Source organism: Urocampus carinirostris, chromosome 9, assembly GCF_059441175.1.
Source record: "Urocampus carinirostris isolate Australia breed hairy pipefish chromosome 9, RoL_Ucar_1.0, whole genome shotgun sequence".
In the NCBI taxonomy this organism is placed as follows: domain Eukaryota; kingdom Metazoa; phylum Chordata; class Actinopteri; order Syngnathiformes; family Syngnathidae; genus Urocampus; species Urocampus carinirostris.
The window spans coordinates 6,703,457-6,717,235 of NC_142357.1; the positions used below are offsets into that span (position 1 = coordinate 6,703,457).

The following is a 13,779-nucleotide window of genomic DNA, read 5'->3' on the forward strand; positions in this document are numbered from 1 at the left end:
CCAAATAAGTCGATAAGCAAGAATTCCCATTCAAATGCAACTTATATACTTTTTTCATCACCTGTCGATGGTGAAACAATATTGCCACTTACTTATGAGCTGTGCATGGATTATTGTTGAAATCGCGTGATTAAGGGCTATAAAAATAAACATGACTTGACTTGACTTGTAGAGAAAAAAGTTGTGCATCGTAACAATAGTGCCATGAAAAGTAGTGTAATAACATTTAGCAGCAACAATAAATCCCAAATAGGTCGATAAATATGTATTCGCGTTTTAATGCAACTAGCAAGATGTATGTTGCAACACCTGTTAATGATGCCACTTTGTTGTGGGCTGTTTATGATTTTTTTTCCCTATTCATCCAGGAGGAATAAAATCACCAGAAAATTAGTGAGGCAAATTTGGCCCTCCCTTTCTCATCTGTGACGCATAAAGCGAACCAAGCCCACAGAGGAAAGAGGAGGAATTAAAGGAAGACTTCTGAAACGAATTGAGTAAAAAAGAGCAATGGGAGGCGTGTCAACAATCAAGGACAGGGATGAAGATCAACCTCTCGGATGGAACCGAATCGGATTCATTACGAAACGCCCTGCAGGACCCAAATTCAACAAGAGCGGAACTGCAGCTTCCTGTATCGACGGAATTCCCGAATGAGTCTGGATCCAGAAAGAAGCAAAGTTAAGGTTCGGAATGTCGTCCGCCAAAACGCAAGGACTCAGTTCCAAGGCGCACGCATTTTCTGTCGAAGCGCTTGTGGGGAAACCTTGCAAAAGGAAGACAGTCCCAGAAGAACTCGATTTGAGTTCATTTGGCACGACTGCAAACTGCACTGGTGAGGATCAACATTTGGATTTTATTACCTTCAAATTGATAGAAACCTGCATACTCCAATTCGATAACTGAATCTGATGTTTAGCTCACCCACGTGAAATCGATTATCTGAAATTGTTTGAAGCAAAAAAAAAAAACAAAAAAAAAACAAAACAAAAAAAACACACAATTTGCTTACAGAACCCTCTGCTAAAGGGGATTTGCCAGTTTCGGAGGCCGAATCGGACGAATTTGCAAGCAAGCCAAAAGAGAGCAAACGTTCTCCAGAGAGAGAAGTTCAGGTTGAGCTGCAGGGCTCCGAGCTCTGGAAGAGATTTTTTGACATCGGCACCGAAATGATTATCACCAAAGCTGGAAGGTAAGAAATTACTACTTTATTTTTCCACTCTTTTTGCTTGTCTGCACCTTAAATATGTTGCATTTGCTCGTTAATATAGACAGGGTTGGGTAGGGTTACTTTAACTGGATTACTTTCAATTACTTTTGGATTACTCCAATACCAAATATGCTAATAAAAGACAAAATAAACTAAGTATGAATAAAATTACTAAACTTTGTGCAGGCTTGGGGAGTAACGTAATACATGGAACGGCAAAAATGATGTTGGCACGCTGTTTGGATTTATTTTAATTTTGTTTCTGTCGCATTTAATGTTAGTTTTGCCGGAGATCAAAGAGATCAAAGCCAGGAGAGAAAGCTTACCACGTGTTGTGAGTCATAATTTTATTCATATTTAGTTTCTTTTGTCTTTTATCAGCATATTTGGTATTGGAGTAATCCAAAAGTAATTAAAAGTAATCCAGTTAATGTAACCCTACCCAACCCTGAATATAGATAACTCGCGACTTATTTGAAATCGTGTTCATTATATTATTGCCGAAGTATAGGTATCTGAAAAAGTATATAATTTCAGATTGTAATATCACAGAAACGTCATATTGGAATATAATATTGTGAATGTGCTTAATTGCTGTTGAGATTGTCATGATTGTTTTCTGTTTTTAGTGTCAATAAATTTGTTCAAACCACAGACCAAAAATAATCGACTTTGGCCTGGACGGATCTATTGACACTAACAAAGATGTTATATAATGAAATTGTGAATATGCTTGATTGCTATTAAGATTTTCGAGAAGGGTTGTTCAACCCTCACATTGTGCTTGCTGTTAAAAAAGACATATTGAAATATAATATTGTGAATGTGCTTAATTGCTGTTGAGATTGTCATGATTGTTTTCTGTTATTAGTGTCAATAAATTTGTTCAAACAAAAAAAAAATATCACAGAAAGTACACGATTAATGCAAATCAAATTAAATTTTATTGATATTGAAGGCCGTGAAATGTTTTCTTCCAAATCTGAACGAGAAATTCAAAAGCATGTGCATTATGTGAACGAGTTTAAAGTGCTCAATATGCGCACCACCCGAGACGGTAATCCAGCTCTTGCCAAGTATGTTGTAGCATATGGTATGATATTCTAATGATATCTCAGTTTTGTGTAATCAAATTATGTAAATTAGGTATGAATTGAGGTTTACGTTAGCTGTTATGTGTTATTTATCTTCAAGGGCGTTTGTGTGCGGCAGGCGGTGGTCTATGAGTGGAGTTGCGTTTATCAATGTTGGAACCGTGACGACCCGACGGTTTTACGACCTGCTGCTAATAAATTATAGAATTTAAGTTGCTTGGAAAAAATACAATAAGACAGAGCAGCCAAATTGAGTTGAGTTCGTGCACAAAAAAAGACAAAATTATGTTTTCAAAAGTTGAGTTGAGTTTAAAATTGACGGTCATACAGTTGCTGGGTCGTCCTGATACTGAAAATCCAGATCAGAGCTTCATACCGACACAGGTAAAAAATAATCAGCACATAATCAATGGTGAGGTATTCATGTGTAAAATTGTATTTCTATATCACATAATGCATACTGTGTGTGGGTTATGTGTTGCTGACTGTAATAAACACTATTGCAAATAAATTCTACATAACCAAATTTATAACTGCTCCTCTCTTTTTGAAAATATAAATTGTCTTCTCAAAATAAACATTTGCTCTACAGTGTGTCTAAAAATGTATGTACACCTTGACTCTAACTTCTCAAATTGCCAATAGACTTTATCATTCGATTTTATATTTGGTTTTGGAGTAAGGGGCCTATGCCTGTACAAAAACAAAATGTTCTGAAATGGGAAAATTAAGAAGAAGTACAAAGACATGTGTAGAACTCTTTACACTACAGCTTTATTTTCACATTTCCTGAAAGTTTTCAGAATGTTTTGGCGGGTATGACTTTAAACCCAGTATCCACCTTTATTATTCACAAATCAAATTTTGAAATGTAAATGTATATATATATATATATATATATATATATATATATATATATATATATATATATATATATATATATATATATAATGTGTGTGTGTGTGTATAGACGTGTGTTGGGTTTAAGGTAGAATGTATTTTAATGACGCAAAGACAAAACACTTCTATGTCCTGAAGGTTTTTTTGTTTGTTAAAACGATGGTTTTGTCAAAGTAAACCATTTTCACGTAAAAAAGAATGTACTCAATTGTTTATTTTCCATACGTGTGACTTTTTTTTAACAAAATGCTCAAAATTGTACCGGCATCTACTGCTAAGAATCCCCCCACATCTTTTTATTTCAACTTGAAGTGAGTTATTGAGGTTTAACTGAAATCTGGGTTCTGTTAATTTAATCACCAAGAACACGGCTCATAAATCTCACAAGTGCCGATGTCCCACACATGACCATTGCATTTGAAGTGGCCGTAACACACAAGAAGATGCTTTGAAAATGTACATTGATTTTTCCATTCTTCCCTCCTACATCCAGGAGAATGTTTCCATCAGTTCGGGTCAAAGTGCGTAATTTGGACCCGTGTCAGCAGTATTACATCGCTATGGACGTCATGCCCGTTGACTCTAAACGTTATAGGTCAGTTTGTTTATACTTTATTGAAATCTTTTTGTGTGATTTTAAGCCCTCAGATCCCCCAGACACATTGACTTGTATACAATTATTTTTTTAATGAAGACATGACCCCTCCCCAGGTACGTTTACCACAGTTCGCAGTGGATGGTGGCGGGAAACACGGACCATTCATGCATCGCGCCCAGGCTCTACGTGCACGCGGATTCCCCGTGCGCGGGTGAGACTTGGATGCGTCAAGTGATCAGCTTCGACCGAGTTAAACTCACTAACAACGAAATGGACGACAAAGGACACGTGAGTCAAATAATCCAAACGCACTAGAATGACTTGTATTAAGATAATTATTTATTGGTTACGACGGGGGCCCTTAACTGGTCTGATTTGAGGACCCACCATCCCATCCTAACTACATGTCACAACCAAAATGGCAAAAAACAACATTTTTTTCCGATGTATTGAATGGGAGTAGTGTGAATTTTAATCAAATATCGTAGAATGTAGTCATTTATAAGGACATGAAAAGCAAAACCAAAACAATATTAACTTTAGCATTTAGGTACATTTGAAGTACATCCAAAACGTTTCACTTCAGTGGCTTTGGTCATTTTTTAACACACTCAACATCATGTAATGAAAACTATTGAGGTATATAAATGTTAAAACAACTCAAATTATGTACTTTTGGCAGAGAAACTTCACTCACTGAACCCAAACCACCAATACTGCACAATGAGGGAGGAACAGATGTACTTTCTACGTAGCAGTTTTTATCCACAAACTGAAAATACACTAAACAAAAAATGAAATTCAAAATTATTCAAATACACAAAATGAGATTTTTTTATGATTACCTTATTGGTAAATACTTTCTGACAATAACATAGATCCAGGTAAGATAAGATCATCTGCAATGGTGTTGGGCTTTTTTCCCCAAATAGATATATTTACATTTTCTCAATGGTACAGTCAACTGAGGAAGACAGAGGCCTTCAATTGAACAGGTTGTAAACACAGGTGTCTCCATTGAAAAACAACATGAACATATATGCCACTTCCGACCTAGACAATAAATTCAACCACAGATTCACACCATCCACAAAACTAAAATAACTGATCAAGTAAATGTATGCAACGAGAAAACGGGTGATAGATGTATTACAATTATGCTAAAACATATAAATTGTGGGGCTATTTTAACTTGTAAATAAATGTGGCAACAGGTAAGATGCATGCATTGCCTGTGGCTTCAAGCAGGAAGAAGTGCAGACGCTGCCGTACTTACGAATCAAATCGTTAGACGATCGTTCAAAAGTTGAATTTGTTCAAAAGTTGCTTCTGTGCTATATTTTGTGTGTTTAAGGTGTGTATAAGTAACCTGTATTGTTTTGTACTAAAAATAAACATTTAATAACGTAATATACTCTATAAAGATCCATAAAGTTAAGTTTTACTTACTTTTGGAAGATGAGCTTATATATGACATAGTGTATATGTTAGTTAATATTTGAACAGTTATTTAACATTTAGTTAATTTTTGTACAGTCACAACAATGTACTGAAAAAAATCTTTAAAATAAAAATATCACACAAGTCATTCTCAAAACAAAAACCCGAATAAAACCCACATTAAGGGCTAATATTGAATGGAATTAAGTTTGAATTTTTTTGCATCCTTCACATTGTACATTAAAATGAGAATAAATTGTGCTGACATCTGAAATTGTTTGACACAAGGGAGTGCTTCTTTAGTTTTATTTATTAAAATGTGAGGATAACTTGTGTGGACAAGCATACACAGTAAAATAATCAGTATTTAATTATCACTTAGATTCAATTTTAACACTACCGCAGAAAACATATATATCTTTCTACAGAGTGTACGATGTACTCTGAATGTAGTTACTGTAAAGATAATAAGTATTTGAACACCCTGCTATTTTGCTATTTCTCCCACTTAGATTTAATGGAGGTCTGAAATTTTCATCGTAGGCGCATGTCCACTGTGAGAGAGATAAACTAAAAAGAAAAATTCAGAAATGACAATCAACGATTTTTCATCAATTTATTTGTGTAATACAGCTGCAAATAAGTATTTTAACACCTGTGTATCATCCAGAATTCTGACCCTGAAAGACCTCTTAGTCCACCCATTGGAAGTCCACCTGCACTCCATGTATCATCCTGAATCAGATGCACCTGTTTGAGGTGGTTAGCTGCATAAATACAACTGTCCACCCCATACAATCAGGAAGACTTTAACTTGTAACATGGCGAAGACCAAACAGCTGTCTAAAGACACCACAGACAAAATTGTACACCTCCACAAGGCTGGAAAGGCCTACAAAGCAATTGCCAAGCAGCTTGGTGAAAAAAAGGTTCACTGTTGAAGCAATCATTAGAAGATGGAACAAGCTAAACATGACGGTCAATCTCAATCGTAGTGGAGCCTCATGCAAGGTACCACCTTGTAGGGTCTCAATGGTCCTAAGAAAGGTAAGGAATCAGCCTGGAACTACACGACAGGACTTGGTCAATGACCTGAAAAGAGCTGGGACCACCGTTTCCAAGGTTACTGTAGGTAATACACTAAAACGTCATGATTTGAAATCATGCATGGCACGAAAGGTTTCCTTGCTTAAACCAGCAGATGACAAGGCCCGTCTAAAGTTTGCATATGACGATTTGGATGATACAGAGGAGTCATGGGAGAAAGTTTTGTTGTCAGATGAGACCAGAATTGAACTTTTAGGTCATAATTCCACTAAGTGTGTTTGGAAGAAGAAGAAAAAAGAGTACAATCCGAAGAACACCATCCCTACTTTAAAGCGTGGGGGTGGTGGCATCATGCTTTAGGGCTGTTTTTCTGCACATGGGACAGAACGAGTGCATTGCATTAAAGAGAGGATGACTGGGGCCTTGTATTGTGAGATTTTGGGGAACAACCTCATTCCCTCAGTCAGAGCTTTGAAGATGGGTGGTGGCTGGGTCTTCCAACATGACAACTACCCGAAGCACACAGTCAGGAAAACTAAGGAGTGGCTCTGTAAGAAGCATATCAAAGCTCTAGCATGACGCTCTCAGTCTCAAGATCTGATCCCAAATGAAAATCTTTGGAGGGAGCTCAAACTCCGTGTTTCTCAGCGACAGCCCAGAAACTTGACTGATCTAGAAAAGATCTGTGTGGAGGAATGGGCCAAGATCCGTCCTGCAGTGTGTGCAAACCTGGTGAAAAACTACAGTGAACGTTTGACCTCTGTAATAGCAAACAAAGGCTACTGTACCAAATATTACCATTCATTTTCTCAGGTGTTCAAATACTTATTTGCAGCTATATCACACACATTAAAAAAACTTTTTAGGTTAACTCTCACAGTGGATAGGCACCGATGGTGAAAATTTCAGACCCCTCCATGATTTCTAATTGGGAGAAATAGCAAAATAGCAGGGTATTCAAATACTTATTTTATTCACTGTACATTTTCAAAGTTAATTTTCCTCTGATAGGAGTAACACTAAGAAGTGTTAGTCAGGTTAAACACTCGTTGAAACGTTATTTAAATTTAACACCAAAAAGTTCTGAGTCAAACCATCACTTGTAGATTATATTTAAAATTATTTTATTGATTTGATTACTGTTCCTTTTTTTTGTAAAATTTTGTTGAATGATCAAAATTATAAATGATAAATTTAAGTCGTCAAGTTTTAAGTTTCAATAAAATTGTACCTGTATTCTCTACTGTGTGTTTATGCTTCATGTATGATCTTGTCTCCGTTTTCTGTCATGATTTAAATGTTATAGTGCTTTCCATAGAATTTTGTGAGACCTGGGCTGACCTGAACAATATTGGGAGGTCCAGGGCATGCCTCCTCCGGATGAAAATGTTGTACATTTGAAATCAAACGCATTGATCTGGTGCAATTATAGAGCAAAATCAAGACGCTCGATCTATGATGAATGTGTGCACTTGTGAAGTATTGAGTCATAAATAAGCGACTTATGCAAAGCAATGACTCAGCAAATAATTTACACCCACAAAGCATGGTAAAAGAGACATACGGTATTACGTGGAATAAAAAACAATGTGAGTACACAAGACGCTTGAAAAATAATATAGGATAATAATAACTGGTGCACTGCAGCTGTACTATAAATCGACGACCATGTTGTCGTCAGTGACCGAGACTATCCGGATTACAGCCAAAATTGGCAAGACGAGATCGGTCTAACAAAAAACGATATTTTAAAAAAAAGAAGTTTTCAATCCAAATTTTTTTATAGAGCATACACAATTTCAAATGATCTAAAACATATAATATGGAGAAAACGTATAAGTTGACAGGTATGCAACCACATTTGTTATACATTCAGCATGAATCTACCCCAGGAAAAGTTGTGCTGCAGTTTTCATTTACATTCAAACTGCATTGCAACCAAATTAGGATAGTTTTCTGCTTTGAGCATTTTTAATAAAAAATCCTGTCCTCCATTTTGTATTCTCTATCGACTTGACCGGTTCCTGTGCTCAGTGTGCTGTTGCCGTGCAGTCCTCTTCTCCTCTGCTCAATAAACAAATTAGCGCAGCGACAGGGATGAAAACACGCGTATTAACCAATGAACCAATTAACCAAAAGAGAGTGACAGGACAAAAAAAGATGCAGGTTCACCATTGCGTTCACGATCTTTATGAGATTTGAATGAGATATCGTGAAGTCTTTTTGATTAACTTTGCATTAATATGTATTCAAAATATTATTATCTTTTTAATAACACAAGTTTGGGAGGCTTTGGAAGGAACCAACTAAACCCTGGCGGCCCGCCAGATACTTTCAATGATATAGGAAACACTGGCATTTCTTTTTTGGTGTTTAATGTCACCTTTAAACTCCATTTTGAAATACATTATTCTTATATGAAGTTTGATGTGTTGACTCGCATGTTTAGTTACAAAAAATCCAAGCCACGTCATAAGAGTATCTTCTCTTGATCCAGATCATCCTCCAATCCATGCACAAGTACAAGCCACGCGTGCACATCATACAGCACGACCCTCGAATGGACTTGTCCCAGATCCAGTCGCTTCCTGCTGAGGGAGTGTTCAGTTTCTCCTTCCCGGAAACAGAGTTCACTACTGTCACAGCCTATCAGAATCAACAGGTAACTAATTGCTTAAATGTTCTGCATAGTAATTCGATATCAAAGTTTGGAACAGTCGAGTTTGACTAACAATTTTGAAAAACATATTGCCCTGCCCAATTTATTCTAAAAACAGATGTGCTTTGACTGTCAATGCTTTTCTCTGTGTGACGTCAATACATTTTTCAGAGGCCAATGTTCATGATGTAACATTAAGAAACGTCTTGGTTTGTGCGTGTGGGTTCTTGTAAACCAAGGGGTGTCAAACATACAGCCTGCGAAGCGGATCAGGCCCACCAACAGCTTTGATCTGACCTGTGAGGCAACAGTGAGAGAAGTGCAAGAGAAAAATGAGCTACTGTTTCAAGTATGTCCAAGGATGTTGCCAAAGCCAGGCGCCACTCGCAAAGCAACTTTAGCTGTATTTCTCTCTCTCTGTCTCCCTCTCTCTTTCTCTCTTATTCTCTTTCTCTCTCTCTCACACACATACACACACTCTTGATATTTCTATCTCTCTATCTCTCTTTCTTTCTTTCTTTTTTTCTTTCTTTCTTTCTTTCTTTCTTTCTTTCTTTCTTTCTTTCTTTCTTTCTTCCTTCCTTTCTCTTGCTTGCTTTCTCTATATCGCTTTTTATTTTTATTTCTCGTTCTCTTTTTTCTCTCTTTCTTTCTCCCTCTTTCCTTCTCTTTCTCTCTGTTTCCTCTCATGCCTTTTCTTTCTCTATGTTTGTCTTTCCTTCTATATCTCATTTCTTTATTTTCTCTCTTCATTCCTTATCCTCTTTCTCTTTCTCTTTTGTTCTCTTTCATTATATGTCTTACTCTTTTTCTTCATCTCTCCCGCTTCCCTCTTCTGCTTTTCTCTGTGATCTACTAGTAGGGCCCCTGCAAGAGTGTTTTTTTTCACCACGTGGCCCCTGAGCTTAAATGAGTTTGACATTGCTGTACCTGAGCCAGTTTGTCAGTTGCCAGGACTGCCAGCCTGTTCACTCTTTCAGTTCCAAAAGCTATGCTTTAAGCATTGAATGTTCCCTTCAGCATGCACAGCTTGGGATATGTATGGGACACCTTGGTAAACTATGACCCGAGTTAGGCATTTGAATTGAATTGAATAGTCTTGATTGTCATTAATAACAACACAGTGAAACGTTGTATGTCTAATGATTAGACATGTCTCTCCAATGTTAACACGAAATAAAGTCTCTTAAGAGAAAAATATGATAAAATACTATCAGGATAAATAGACAAAAATATCAACAACGCAGTGCTTAGAACCTTGCCTGAGTTATGTTAATAGTGCAATGAAAAATAGTTCATCGTAACGATAGTGCAATTAAAATTAGTGCAATAATCCAGGCCAGCAAACAAAATAGTTAAAAATGTAATGATAATATACTGCAGTTTCCGGATTATAACTTGTACCTGACGACAAGCCACATCGTATGCGTTTTTTAAGGAAAAAAACATTTTTTACATACATAAGTCCACGCCTGATTATAAGCCATATGTGCCCTCGTAGAAACATGAGATATTCACAAAGAAAGACAACATACAGCAAGTGTTTTTTAAAATTTTAATAAGCACACACAGGTAAAAGGCACCAAGACACAACAACACATGTAACATAGCGCTAAAAGGGGTGGTTGAAAAAACACACACGGCAAAAGTCACTCAGACGCAGCAATGCAAGTAACATAACATGGCAAAAAAACAGCAGCAACTTAGCGCTAGCAGGGCTCGTACCAACCTCTTCTATATTGTCTAAATGTGGTTTTGACTTGTGTCTTCCTCTACACCACATGTCTAACTCTTGCCTTTTCTGCTTGAGGCTTTGAGGCTTTTGGAAAAATGCACAAATTAGCCGCATCTCAAAAATTGTGCGACAAAAGTTACGGCTTACAGTCAAGATATTACATTGTATATGAAATAGTAAAGTACGACTAAAATAAACTGTTGTTGTTTTGGTGGCACTTGAATAAGTATTGTGGGTTCTGATATATATTTCTTATAAAAGCTGATTAACTTTATCTACAACAGGTCTACACACTCTTTCCCCCATTGGCACTCTCTGCCCCATAAACAATGTTGTTTTTTTGGGAATCTTATCTCATGAACACCAGAATTCTGTGTGGCAAAAGGCTCTGGCGGTGGTTAAAGACTCATAGAACTGTAGTTACCAACGTAACTTTTGTTTTTTAATCTCTAAAACTACAAGTATTTTGTTTGTGAACGATGAATGGGTGACATGTTTGTGTGCCGTGCCTGTCAACAGAAAGTGGACAGAATTTACCAAAAAACAGAATTTACCAATGCCAGTCAATTTCAAGCATTTTGACTGATCTAGCAAACCTAATAGAAAATAGTCAAATCTTGATTTACCTTTGTTGGTTTTGTAATGATTGCCTATTGCCCTCACCTGTGCCCCCTCGTTTGGCGCCAGCTGCTGCTCGTTGCCTGATTGATTCCCCTCCATTTAAACTCAACGCTTCCATTCACTCCTTTTCAGTCCGTCAGTTAACCTCCGCACATGCAAGGCAAGCACTATTTGACTCTAGCTCCCTTACCCGTCCTTACCTGTATCCTGCTCGTCTTCCTCTGGCTTCCCGATTGTCTCCGGCTCCCTGACTTTTTCCTTCCTTCAAACACGCTCCGATCTCCCGTCCCGGTTACTCAACCAGGTTTTGCAGACCGACCATGCTCTGATCTCCTGTCCCGGCTTCTCAACTCGTTTATGCCCATCGACCACGCTCCCATTGCCCGTCCCGGGTACTCAACACGGGTTCGCCTTCCGGCAACGCTCCGATCCCGTACCTGACTTCTCAGCTTCCGCAATAAAGTTTGTTGTGAAACGTTACGCGTTTGGGTCTACCATCTGCCCTGGTTCTAACAGGTTTTCAACAAAATATCAGGTTTTGGAGCAAAATTCTTTGAAAAATTGCTTTTTGTGAAGAGATGTACTCCCTGGAAGTTAGTTTTTACCTTCACTGATTTCTAGGAGTCTGATCATGTCAAAACCTTGTCAGATTTGCAGTATTCGTGATCCGAATGTTCAGTGGTCTCCTCAAAGTCAGATTTCAAGTTGGGGCTGCACAAAATGTTTTGCTATGTGGAAAGAGTGGATAGAGTTTGTCAGTGGGGTTTTGAAAGGCTTGATATACACAGAAAATATGGCAAAGGCACTGCTCTGGCTGGTCCAATCCTAAAAGTTATGATCGTGCCGTCAAGGCACGTAAGAATCTGATGCACCCTGATGACTATGCCATTAATGGCGCACAAAGAAAGGAAAAATAAACGCAGACTGACTTGATCTGCGTCAGAGGGTTGGTGAACCCTACTCTAATTTTGTTATGAGCTGAATATTTATTCAAACTAACGCGCCTCTTCATCATGTCTTGTTTAGATCACAAAACTGAAGATTGACAGAAACCCGTTTGCCAAGGGATTCAGGGATCCGGGAAGGAACAGGTATGCAAAACTTCACGTCACATAATTATAGCCTCAGAAAAACTCCCAGACTGTGACCAATAGAGATGTCAGGTTGAACCACTGAAAAATGAAACCACATAAGTCCCTCAAATGAAATTGGCATAGCAACTACTAAAGGTTATATCTCCTACCCCCTGTTGTTGAGTTTTTACGTATTTCAATAACTTGTGTTTATGTGGGTTAGGGGAGTTCTTGATGGTTTATTGGAGTCTTATCCTTGGAGGTCTCCCCTCAGTTTGGAACTTAAGCCGTTCGCCATACAACTTCAAGGTAACCACCACTTGAGCTCCGTAATTCTTTGAATTTAGGTATTTGAAGCTGTTTTCATTTATGTCCCTGTGGTCTTTCCACAGGGAGCTTGGGATCTCCGATCAGCTCTGCATCACCTCTGAAAACTCTCCTGCCCCTGTCATCCCCATCATCCCTTTTGTCGCTCTCCTGCCAGGACGCCGCCCTTCACACGCTCGCACTTCCCTTCCATGGGAAATCCTCACTTAGCGCCAGCAGAGGAGACAGACTTGGGGGATTGTCGATAATGGATTCTCCGCTGTGCTCGATGCTTCAGGGAAAGAAATCTCTCACTTATCGCGATCCGAGTCTTTCTCGCTGTTTAATGCCGCTCCCAAGTCACCTCAGTCCTCAAGGATCTGCACCTTCTTTCATGCCGCATCTCTCAGAAGGCACCAGTCCGTATTGCTTTTACCACTATAGTTTCCCCTTGGACCCCCAACTTGTAACTATTTACCAGCACAGCAAAGTAGATGAAGATGAATCAGACACTCGATTGCGGCAAACTTTGTCGTACCTGTCCAGCAACCACCGCCTCTGACCGTATCTCACCCAGGAGAGAGGACAAAGCTAATGGTGATTAGGTTATCTGAGGGGGAACATCAGTAGGAGTCAACAAGGTGATCTCACGGGAGAAGTTGTGTGTACTTTTAGGAATCTGTCATGAACAATTAAAGGAAACCTCAAATTCTTGGAAAACCTTTATTCACTGTACATGAAACCAAATTCAATTTTATATTAAGGCCCCCAAAAAGGTCCACATTAAATTTATTGGTGACTTCATTGTGTAGAACATCATTAAATTTTTCTAAAGAAATTTTATGTAAAATGATTAAGCTATTTATTAAAAAACATTTCTGCACAATTTTTTTAACATGTTTTGAATTGGAATGCTTTAGTGAAATTAATGATATGGATGAAAGATTAATTAGCTTCAGTGAAACATTATACAGTGCCATGAAAAGCACTGAAAAGCTATGTTGATCCTGACAGGACACCTGTTTTACTGATGGTTTGCAAAAAAGTGAATAAAAGGGTAAACCAATGTCTGGTTCTCACAGGTTACAGAATTAAT

General features: G+C 38.0%; 1 protein-coding gene across 1 annotated transcript; it reads left to right on the forward strand.

Moving 5' to 3' along the window:
• The first annotated feature begins 481 nt into the window (after nt 1–481).
• tbx22 (T-box transcription factor 22) lies at nt 482–13,569 on the forward strand. The gene is made up of 8 exons (XM_088343980.1): nt 482–835; nt 1,015–1,192; nt 3,698–3,799; nt 3,916–4,090; nt 8,787–8,951; nt 12,331–12,395; nt 12,601–12,686; nt 12,770–13,569. The coding sequence occupies exons 1-8, from the start codon at nt 694–696 to the stop codon at nt 13,243–13,245; spliced, it is 1,389 nt and encodes a 462-aa protein (XP_088200106.1). The 5' UTR covers nt 482–693; the 3' UTR covers nt 13,246–13,569.
• The last annotated feature ends 210 nt before the right edge of the window (nt 13,570–13,779 follow it).